The sequence below is a fragment of the Bombina bombina genome, chromosome 3 (genome assembly GCF_027579735.1).
Source record: "Bombina bombina isolate aBomBom1 chromosome 3, aBomBom1.pri, whole genome shotgun sequence".
Taxonomy (NCBI): domain Eukaryota; kingdom Metazoa; phylum Chordata; class Amphibia; order Anura; family Bombinatoridae; genus Bombina; species Bombina bombina.
The window spans coordinates 277,593,175-277,605,497 of record NC_069501.1 but is presented as its reverse complement, the minus strand read 5'-3'; the positions used below and the strand labels follow the sequence as shown (position 1 = coordinate 277,605,497).

Genomic DNA, 12,323 nt, shown 5'->3' with positions numbered 1-12,323 from the left:
ACGGCTGGCATCTATAATATTCTATATATACAGTAAGTGATTGGCGAGATCTCAATATTTTACATGTCCCATTGAAATCGCAATAATAATGAATATCTTCCAACCTCTCGTCTACGTATATGTAATATTGTAATATTGAGTGAGAAACTGATGAAAGGGGCGGTACAGTCCTAATGCTGTAATTTGTATGGTTAAAGCTTAGAATGATCTCATCATATTAGCAACATGCTTGTCTAGTTTGCAAATCTTTATTGTGTTGTATTTTGCAACATTCTTATTGTGTGATGATAAAAAAGATAAATGTGTGCTTTGTTGTTGTGTGATATGTGTTATGTTCATGTATAATAATAACTAGTATTTATATAGCGCCTTTCTCCCAGTGGGACTCAAAGCGCTTTTTCAGCGCTCGCTCTCGGAATTAACCAAATCGGCAGCTGAATAGTAATAGTTGTTATTATTATATGTATGTATTGTGATTCTCTCCCACATCTGTTAATTTATATAAAGCAGTATAGCATTATTGTCCCTTCAGAAATAGCAACAACTCTAATATTTTCTAATGATATCTTATTATTATACAGAATTCCTAATGTTATATTATGTTTAAATTGTGATGTTAAAGGGACACTAAAGCCATAATTTCTCTTTCCTGATTGAGAAAGAGAATCCAATGTTAACCAACCTTCCAATGTACTTGTATGATGTAAATGTGTTCATTGTTTCTATATCGTTTGTTGAGTAAGGCAATTGTGAGGCAATGACAAAAGGCATGTATGTGCAGCCATCAATCATCATCTGGTGAGCCTATCTAGATATGCTGTTCATCCAAGCATATGACTTGAATACATGAAATGCTATAATAGATGTAAATGAGAGAAGTTTAAAATGGCCTACTGTTTGTGAATAATGAAATCTTAAAAAGTCTTTTTTCTGTCCATTTAAATATGATTTAAAGTGATGGTAAAGTTGCGCAGCGGTCAAACCGGCATTTGCTAGCTTTAGGGAAAAAAATATTACTTTAATTCATATTTTTTTTATTTTATCAATGACATTAAAGTACTTACAGTTTTAACATTTGATTCATAGTGTCCCGTATTCCACCCGGCTCTGTGTCAGTTTTTCCTTCTGTGACGTTTTCTTTTTCCTCCAGTTGAAATCCTGGCTGTTAGGCGACCAGGACTTTAGCTAATCCTCCCACTTTATCTATAGCGCATGCGCAAGCAATTTTTCTGCCTTGCAAAGTAAAAGCGTGCTCCTGTGTAACGCATGCGCGTCGATCATACTAGGGAATCTCATCTAATACTTTATTTTGAATGCTCATTTGGTCAAGGGGATCACGATCGTAGCGCAACAATATGCAACACAGGTCTCTAGCACAATAGTAAACAATGAATAGCGTGCTTCATTGTTTACATTGTAACGGACAGATTAGACTTGCGCATGCGCACAGCTTACTGTCTTGGGAGCGAGCCTAGATGCTGATGTAGAGAGCGGGTGGGACCGCTCTCTACATTATACATATATTAGAGCAGGAAGTACAACGGGGGAGGAGCAAGTTACAGTAACACAGATTTTTTAGATTAGTCATTTATTATTTAGAAATTATACAAAAAACAAAACAAACTTAGCGACTTTGTTCATAAACATATAGGCTACCGAGATACAGTGGGGCAAAAAAGTATTTAGTCAGCCACCAATTGTGCAATTTCTCCCACTTAAGAAGATGAGAGAGGCCTGTAATTTTCATTATAGGTATACCTCAACTATGAGAGACAAAATTTGGAAACAAATCCAGACAATCACATTGTCTGATTTGGAAAGAATTTATTTTCAAATTATGGTGGAAAATAAGTATTTGGTCAATATCAAAAGTTAATCTCAATACTTTGTTATATATCCTTTGTTGGCAATGACAGAGGTCAAACGTTTTCTGTAAGTTTTCACAAGGTTGTCACACACTGTATGTTGGCCCATTCCTGCATGCAGATCTAGAGTCTTGATAAAGGCCAGGAGATTAAGGCCGAAATGCGTCGACAGATTTGAGTAAGCACATTACCTATATATGAACATATTAGTTGATGTTTTTTATAGTATTGTTTGTTTCCTTTTTTCACAGGTTTTATAGATGTTTTTTATGAACTCTGATTTCAGCACTTCATGTCACTATAGAAGAAAATTGGGGATATATGATTATCACTATCTTTTGATTTTTTTGGGATATTTTTGAGGAATTGCTGTATTTTTTCACATACTTTTTTTTGTTTCATATTTTTTGGTCCACATTTTTCACGAGTACACGTTTTTATTATTTTTTATAATTTTTTCAACATTTTTTCAACATTTTTCACAACATTTTTTCGACATTTTTTCAACAATTTTATAACATTTTTCAACACATTTATACATCACGTCTTGTCACATCCCACAGCTCTTTTTTATGTTTTTCACCACTGACTTTGGATATTAACTCAGCATCAACTGGATGGACACTATCTGATCTGTCTAGAATTTGAAACCTATTTCTTTCATGTAATTAGCAAGAGTCCATGAGCTAGTGACGTATTGGATATACATTCATACCAGTAGGGGCAAAGTTTCCTAAACCTCAAAATGCCTATAAATACACCCCTCACCACACCCACAATTCAGTTTTACAAACTTTGCCTCCGATGGAGGTGGTGAAGTAAGTTTGTGCTAGATTCTACGTTGATATGCGCTCCGCAGCAAGTTGGAGCCCGGTTTTCCTCTCAGCGTGCAGTGAATGTCAGAGGGATGTGAGGAGAGTATTGCCTATTTGAATGCAGTGATCTCCTTCTACGGGGTCTATTTCATAGGTTCTCTGTTATCGGTCGTAGAGATTCATCTCTTACCTCCCTTTTCAGATCGACGATATACTCTTATATATACAATTACCTCTGCTGATTCTCGTTTCAGTACTGGTTTGGCTTTCTACAAACATGTAGATGAGTGTCCTGGGGTAAGTAAATCTTATTTTCTGTGACACTCTAAGCTATGGTTGGGCACTTTGTTTATAAAGTTCTAAATATATGTATTCAAACATTTATTTGCCTTGACTCAGAATGTTCAACTTTCCTTATTTTTCAGACAGTCAGTTTCATATTTGGGATTATGCATTTGAATTATTCATTTTTTCTTACCTTCAAAAATTTGACTCTTTTTTCCCTGTGGGCTGTTAGGCTCGCGGGGGCTGAAAATGCTTCATTTTATTGCGTCATTCTTGGCGCGGACTTTTTTGGCGCAAAAATTCTTTTCCGTTTCCGGCGTCATACGTGTCGCCGGAAGTTGCGTCATTTTTTGACGTTATTTTGCGCCAAAAATGTCGGCGTTCCGGATGTGGCGTCATTTTTGGCGCCAAAAGCATTTAGGCGCCAAATAATATGGGCGTCGCTTTTGTCTCCACATTATTTAAGTCTCATTTTTCATTGCTTATGGTTGCTAGAAGCTTGTTCTTTGGCATTTTTTCCAATTCCTGAAACTGTCATTTAAGGAATTTGTTCAATTTTGCTTTATATGTTGTTTTTTCTCTTACATATTGCAAGATGTCTCACGTTGCATCTGAGTCAGAAGATACTATAGGAAAATCGCTGTCTAGTGCTGGATCTACCAAAGCTAAGTGTATCTGCTGTAAACTTTTGGTAGCTATTCCTCCGGCTGTTGTTTGTATTAATTGTCATGACAAACTTGTTAATGCAGATAATATTTCCTTTAGTAAAGTACCATTGTCTGTTGCAGTTCCTTCAACATCTAAGGTGCAGAATGTTCCTGATAACATAAGAGATTTTGTTTATGAATCCATCAAGAAGGCTATGTCTGTTATTTCTCCTTCTAGTAAACGTAAAAAATCTTTTAAAACTTCTCTCCCTACAGATGAATTTTTAAATGAACATCATCATTCTGATTCTGATGACTCTTCTGGTTCAGAGGATTTTGTTTCAGAGATTGATGCTGATAAATCTTCATATTTATTTAAAATGGAATTTATTCGTTCTTTACTTAAAGAAGTATTAATTGCTTTAGAAATAGAGGATTCTGGTCCTCTTGATACTAATTCTAAACGTTTAGATAAGGTATTTAAATCTCCTGTGGTTATTCCAGAAGTTTTTCCTGTTCCTAATGCTATTTCTGCAGTAATTTCCAAAGAATGGGATAAATTGGGTAATTCATTTACTCCTTCTAAACGTTTTAAGCAATTATATCCTGTACCGTCTGACAGGTTAGAATTTTGGGACAAAATCCCTAAAGTTGATGGGGCTATTTCTACCCTTGCTAAACGTACTACCATTCCTACGTCAGATGGTACTTCGTTTAAAGATCCTTTAGATAGGAAAATTGAATCCTTTCTAAGAAAAGCTTATCTGTGTTCAGGTAATCTTCTTAGACCTGCTATATCATTGGCTGATGTTGCTGCAGCTTCAACTTTTTGGTTGGAAACTTTAGCGCAACAAGTAACAAATCATGATTCTCATGATATTATTATTCTTCTTCAGCATGCTAATAATTTTATCTGTGATGCCATTTTTGATATTATCAGAGTTGATGTCAGGTTTATGTCTCTAGCTATTTTAGCTAGAAGAGCTTTATGGCTTAAGACTTGGAATGCTGATATGGCTTCTAAATCAACTCTACTTTCTATTTCTTTCCAGGGTAACAAATTATTTGGTTCTCAGTTGGATTCTATTATCTCAACTGTTACTGGTGGGAAAGGAACTTTTTTACCACAGGATTAAAAAATCTAAAGGTAAAAACAGGGCTAATAATCGTTTTCGTTCCTTTCGTTTCAACAAAGAACAAAAGCCTGATCCTTCATCCTCAGGAGCAGTTTCAGTTTGGAAACCATCTCCAGTCTGGAATAAATCCAAGCCTGCTAGAAAGGCAAAGCCTGCTTCTAAGTCCACATGAAGGTGCGGCCCTCATTCCAGCTCAGCTGGTAGGGGGCAGGTTACGTTTTTTCAAAGAAATTTGGATCAATTCTGTTCACAATCTTTGGATTCAGAACATTGTTTCAGAAGGGTACAGAATTGGTTTCAAGATGAGACCTCCTGCAAAGAGATTTTTTCTTTCCCGTGTCCCAGTAAATCCAGTGAAAGCTCAAGCATTTCTGAATTGTGTTTCAGATCTAGAGTTGGCTGGAGTAATTATGCCAGTTCCAGTTCCGGAACAGGGGATGGGGTTTTATTCAAATCTCTTCATTGTACCAAAGAAGGAGAATTCCTTCAGACCAGTTCTGGATCTAAAAATATTGAATCGTTATGTAAGGATACCATCGTTCAAGATGGTAACTGTAAGGACTATCTTGCCTTTTGTTCAGCAAGGGAATTATATGTCCACAATAGATTTACAGGATGCATATCTGCATATTCCGATTCATCCAGATCATTATCAGTTCCTGAGATTCTCTTTTCTGGACAAGCATTACCAGTTTGTGGCTCTACCGTTTGGCCTAGCTACAGCTCCAAGAATTTTTTCAAAGGTTCTCGGTGCCCTTCTGTCTGAACAGGGTATTGTGGTATTTCCTTATTTGGACGATATCTTGGTACTTGCTCAGTCTTTACATTTAGCAGAATCTCATACGAATCGACTTGTGTTGTTTCTTCAAGATCATGGTTGGAGGATCAATTTACCAAAAAGATCTTTGATTCCTCAGACAAGGGTAACCTTTCTGGGTTTCCAGATAGATTCAGTGTCCATGACTCTGTCTTTAACAGACAAGAGACGTCTAAAATTGATTGCAGCTTGTCGAAACCTTCAGTCACAATCATTCCCTTCGGTAGCCTTATGCATGGAAATTCTAGGTCTTATGACTGCTGCATCGGACGCGATCCCCTTTGCTCGTTTTCACATGCGACCTCTTCAGCTCTGTATGCTGAATCAATGGTGCAAGGATTACACAAAGATATCTCAATTAATATCTTTAAAACCGTTTGTTCGACACTCTCTAACGTGGTGGACAGATCACCATCGTTTAATTCAGGGGGCTTCTTTTGTGCTTCCGACCTGGACTGTAATTTCAACAGATGCAAGTCTCACAGGTTGGGGAGCTGTGTGGGGATCTCTGACGGCACAAGGAGTTTGGGAATCTCAGGAGGTGAGATTACCGATCAATATTTTGGAACTCCGTGCAATTTTCAGAGCTCTTCAGTTTTGGCCTCTTCTGAAGAGAGAATCGTTCATTTGTTTTCAGACAGACAATGTCACAACTGTGGCATACATCAATCATCAAGGAGGGACTCACAGTCCTCTGGCTATGAAAGAAGTATCTCGAATTTTGGTTTGGGCTGAATCCAGCTCCTGTCTAATCTCTGCGGTTCATATCCCAGGTATAGACAATTGGGAAGCGGATTATCTCAGTCGCCAAACATTGCATCCGGGCGAATGGTCTCTTCACCCAGAGGTATTTCTTCAGATTGTTCAAATGTGGGAACTTCCAGAAATAGATCTGATGGCGTCTCATCTAAACAAGAAACTTCCCAGGTATCTGTCCAGATCCCGGGATACTCAGGCGGAGGCAGTGGATGCATTATCACTTCCTTGGAAGTATCATCCTGCCTATATCTTTCCGCCTCTAGTTCTTCTTCCAAGAGTAATCTCCAAGATTCTGAAGGAATGCTCGTTTGTTCTGCTGGTAGCTCCGGCATGGCCTCACAGGTTTTGGTATGCGGATCTTGTCCGGATGGCCTCTTGCCAACCGTGGACTCTTCCGTTAAGACCAGACCTTCTGTCTCAAGGTCCTTTTTTCCATCAGGATCTGAAATCCTTAAATTTAAAGGTATGGAGATTGAACGCTTGATTCTTGGTCAAAGAGGTTTCTCTGACTCTGTGATTAATACTATGTTACAGGCTCGTAAATCTGTATCTAGAGAGATATATTATAGAGTCTGGAAGACTTATATTTCTTGGTGTCTTTCTCATCATTTTTCTTGGCATTCTTTTAGAATACCGAGAATATTACAGTTTCTTCAGGATGGTTTAGATAAGGGTTTGTCCGCAAGTTCCTTGAAAGGACAAATCTCTGCTCTTTCTGTTCTTTTTCACAGAAAGATTGCTATTCTTCCTGATATTCATTGTTTTGTACAAGCTTTGGTTCGTATAAAGCCTGTCATTAAGTCAATTTCTCCTCCTTGGAGTTTGAATTTGGTTCTGGGGGCTCTTCAAGCTCCTCCATTTGAACCTATGCATTCATTGGACATTAAATTACTTTCTTGGAAAGTTTTGTTCCTTTTGGCCATCTCTTCTGCCAGAAGAGTTTCTGAATTATCTGCTCTTTCTTGTGAGTCTCCTTTTCTGATTTTTCATCAGGATAAGGCGGTGTTGCGAACTTCTTTTGAATTTTTACCTAAAGTTGTGAATTCCAACAACATTAGTAGAGAAATTGTGGTTCCTTCATTATGTCCTAATCCTAAGAATTCTAAGGAGAAATCGTTGCATTCTTTGGATGTTGTTAGAGCTTTGAAATATTATATTGAAGCTACTAAATCTTTCCGAAAGACTTCTAGTCTATTTGTTATCTTTTCCGGTTCTAGAAAAGGCCAGAAAGCTTCTGCCATTTCTTTGGCATCTTGGTTGAAATCTTTAATTCATCTTGCCTATGTTGAGTCGGGTAAAACTCCGCCTCAGAGGATTACAGCTCATTCTACTAGGTCAGTTTCTACTTCCTGGGCGTTTAGGAATGAAGCTTCGGTTGATCAGATTTGCAAAGCAGCAACTTGGTCCTCTTTGCATACTTTTACTAAATTCTACCATTTTGATGTATTTTCTTCTTCTGAAGCAGTTTTTGGTAGAAAAGTACTTCAGGCAGCGGTTTCAGTTTGAATCTTCTGCTTATGTTTTTCATTAAACTTTATTTTGGGTGTGGATTATTTTCAGCAGGAATTGGCTGTCTTTATTTTATCCCTCCCTCTCTAGTGACTCTTGTGTGGAAAGATCCACATCTTGGGTAATCATTATCCCATACGTCACTAGCTCATGGACTCTTGCTAATTACATGAAAGAAAACATAATTTATGTAAGAACTTACCTGAAAAATTCATTTCTTTCATATTAGCAAGAGTCCATGAGGCCCGCCCTTTTTTTGTGGTGGTTATGATTTTGTATAAAGCACAATTATTCCAATTCCTTATTTTATATGCTTTCGCACTTTTTTATCACCCCACTTCTTGGCTATTCGTTAAACTGAATTGTGGGTGTGGTGAGGGGTGTATTTATAGGCATTTTGAGGTTTGGGAAACTTTGTCCCTCCTGGTAGGAATGTATATCCCATACGTCACTAGCTCATGGACTCTTGCTAATATGAAAGAAATGAATTTATCAGGTAAGTTCTTACATAAATTATGTTTTTGGACCCTTTTGGGCCTCAGGCCATTCTCATTTATTCACTGTAGCCCTACAGTGTTGTACTTTGTTTTTATGCATTGTTATCTATTTTATATCTCTGTATTCATTTTGTATATATTTTAAGTTTGTTACATGGATCCATGATATTGAATTTATGTATTTTGCCATTGTTTCTTGCATCTTGTATTTTGAATATATGTATTTTGCCATTTTTTCTTGTATATTGTATTAAAATAGATACATATATCGTATTCTATTTTATCATCCTTTATTCATTTTATCAATTTTATATAGCTGATTATAATTGTTTTTAGCAAACGACTACAACTTTTTCACCTATACCTCAGCCTATATTGGCGCTCCCCTCTATTTTCTCGTATACTTGTTATTTATTTAGGGGCTCACTAGGGAACCCTTTGAGGTGAACTAGAGGTACACTGTCTTAGAGTGTTTGCGCAGGGTATACTACATCTTAATGTGAAATTGTTTTTTTGTGCCTTTTTTTCTAACACCCGAGATCTCGTATCTTTTACCTGTTATATATTTTTTTCTAAATACATTCTTAAAAAATATAAAAATTGTCGAGTGTTTGTATGAGTGTAAGTGTACTTTGTCTAATATTTTTGAAGTGATTTGTGAATGTTTTTAGTAACAATCTATCAATAACTACTGATCTGGGAGAGCGTTCTGGATTTGAGTGTACATGGTGATTTTTGTGAAGCTACAAAAACTTGTAATAGCAGCGTTAGGGAAAATGAGGCGTTATGGCCCTTAACTATGCTATTTGAGTCATAACGCAAAACTCGTAATCTAGCTGAATGTGTATAAAGTGTATAGATAAGATCTCACCCAGAAACCAAGGATGTGATGTTTCACTTTGTGCAGATATATACGGGCCCAAGCCTGTGTCCTCCGGTAACTTCAGGGAGGAATAGATCTAGATGAAAGCTTGCTAGGGCAGATCAGGTCTCCTTTACTCTGAGATGCTAATTAGGTTTCATGCCCGAGATACGTGAGGCAGTCGGTCTCCAACACAGTAGGAGAAAACAAGATGGCGAGCGTTCGCTCCACTCCGCCTACAGCAGGCTCACACAGAACCCTCAGATGGATTGTAAGTAGAGTTTGTGTGGGTACACAAAATAATCAGCTGCCAATTCGCCACTGAGCCTCAGCGATCTAAAGGAGGGCTCAGTATTGTTGCAGCTGACAGTCAGAGCGGTTTGGGCTGTGTGGAGTCGCCAGTGACGCACTTGCAGGAAAGCTTCTTCGTGCTCCATACACAGCACTCACCACGGCAGCAGTAGCAGTTGCTCTGGAGCGGAGCCCCGACCCTCTGAAGCTGCTGTCAGGTAGTTGCGTAGAAAAGCTTAGGTGCGAGGCTGAAAATACAATATAGGCTTCGATTATCCTCCCTGTAGGTTGGATCCGAGGCGGTGTCCATAAATGAGAAAACTCCAAAAAAAATGATATTTAGGGCAATCAAGTTATGCAAATGTTATCTCAAGAGTCCAAGATAGTAAAACTTGACAAAAAAGTTAGGATTTTAGGTCTCTTAACTGAATTTTCTATTTATATTAATAGTATGATTACGGAGCTCTCCTCTAAGGCATCCTCTCAGGCAGTTAACTACGCTCCCTCTCTGATGCAGATTTTAGGGTATGGCCAGGTAGGGGCCAATTACACTATTATCGTTAAAAGTTGTTTTAAAGGGATATGTAACCCAATTTTTTTCTTTCATGATTCAGATAGAGCATGCAATTTTACACAACTTTTTAATTTACTCCTATTATAAATTTGTCTCTGTTCTCTTGGTATCTTTATTAAAAAAGGCAGGAATGTAAGCTTAGGAGCCAGACCATTTTTGGTTCAGAACCTGGGTAGCACTTGCTGATTACTAGTTAAAGGTAGCCAACAATTAGCAATCGCTACTCAGGTCCTGAACCAAAAATGGGCCGGCTACTAAGCTTAAATTCCTGCTTTTATAAATAAAGATACCCAGAGATAGAAGAAAAATAATAATAATATGAGTAAAATAAAAAGTTGCTTAAAGGGACACTGAACCCAAATTATTTATTTTGTAATTCAGAAAGAGCATGCAATTTTAAGCAACTTTCTAATTTACTCCTATTATCAAATTTTCTTCATTCTCTTGCTATCTTTATTTGAAAAAGAAGGCATCTAAGCTTTTTTTGGGTTCAGTACTCTGGACAGCACTTTTTTATTGGTGGATTAATTTATCCACCAATCAGCAAGGACAACCCAGGTTGTTCACCAAAAATGGGCCGACATCTAAACTTACATACTTGCATTTCAAATAAAGATACCAAGAGAATGAAGAAAATTTTATAATAGGAGTAAATTAGAAAGTTGCTTAAAATTTCATGCTCAATCTGAATCACAAAATACAAATTTTGGTTACATTGTCCCTTTAAAAATGCATGTTCCATCTGAATCAAGGGTTTCATATCCCTTTAAATAGCGTTAAACAAGAGAAGAAACCAAAAGATAATTGCGCAGTGTACGATATTGTATGATATTTAATTCACAATACTATTAAAACTTGACAGAACGGTTAATCATCTCCCTTTACGGATATACAATTATTAGTTTATTTGTTTTTTTACAAAATGGGCGTTATTGTATAACAAGCATGCCCAGCACGTCACGTGATTCTCCACGCACTTACGATTTGATTCAGTTCCTCAACCAAGATGGCTGCTACCCTTTCACCTATAGGTCATGTGCTCTGGCCCGTCTAGCCCACTTGGCCTCATACTCTATGACCTAAGAGTGAGAGACTCAGCGCTTGCTTGCTACCTTTGCTAGTCGTCGGCCCGGTGGGGTGGTTTAGATTGGATGGCTGCTGTGGAGAGCCTAAGAGTTTCCGTAAAATCGGGGGGAGGTGGTACGGACCCGGAGCCCATGGAAGTGGAGGAAGGCGAGCTGGAGGCCGCACCGGCGACGAGGTCATCACGGGAGGTCGTGCCGGTACGTTTGATGGCGGGTACCGAGGGTGGGATTTAGTACCCAGCTTCATATATATGGCACTGCCCCGAGTGCCTCCCAAGCGGCAGAAATAATGGCACATGGAGCTGTCACCGGCCTACAATACATGACATGGTGCAGCGTAAAGCTCATTCCTCCATTAATTAAGTTCTGTCAGTACAGTTGTGTTTGTGGATAGACACCCATAGTGGGGTGGGGGAAAGCAAACAGACGGGAGCACTCAAGGATAGCCACAATTGACATAATATACCCTGCATTATAAATACACACGATTGATACCTTTAGTGTGTTCTGTTATGTTTTGTTTTTCCCTATGATCTGACCAGTCACTCATTACACATCTAATATTTAATCATGTAATCAGTAAAGGTGAGTAATGCACACATTAAAACGGTAATGTGTTTTACAATGGCTAAACATATGCAAAAGAGGGAGTGGGGTAATAGGTGGGATTTTAGAAGCAGCAATTAACATTTTGGCATGGCTAGTATCGTAGGACTAGACATTTTGAACCCTGGCACTGTATAACCACTGTTTTGTATTACAACAATGAAACAGACTGTTTTATATCCATTTAAGGGTGATAGCAGAGCACTGTCAGATGCTTTTCGCAAGACACGTTATCATTGATATACACACAACCCTTCAAACCTCCCTTTAATAGAACCACCACTCCATCTATCTCAATTAACCCTTGCCGTGCTGCAAGGTTTCATTATTAATCTAATAAGAAAAGTGGTGCACATTTGTTTTATTAAATCCCTTAGGCTGGCTGGTACATGACGCTTTGCCTGCAGAGGCTGACATTAGAGTTGCTCTTTTACATCTAGCTACACTCATCCATCGTTGAGTAGAAGAAAAGTGGAAGCTGCCTCCACCGTGGCCAAATCCGGGCAGGGGGTTAATACAGATCTAGCCCACATCTCGCTATTACATGGGTTTGCCGTACCATACATTAGTCAAGG

At 38.2% G+C, this 12,323-nt stretch overlaps 1 protein-coding gene across 2 annotated transcripts in view; it reads left to right on the top strand.

Moving 5' to 3' along the window:
* Window positions 1–11,058: 11,058 nt before the first annotated feature.
* Window positions 11,059–12,323, top strand: part of NCBP3 (nuclear cap binding subunit 3) — a gene marked incomplete at its 3' end in the record, with an annotated part of 69,560 nt that continues 68,295 nt past the window's right edge. For both annotated transcript variants that reach the window (XM_053706304.1, XM_053706303.1), the window contains 1 exon segment: window positions 11,059–11,340. In XM_053706304.1, the coding sequence (XP_053562279.1) occupies window positions 11,209–11,340 (132 nt within the window).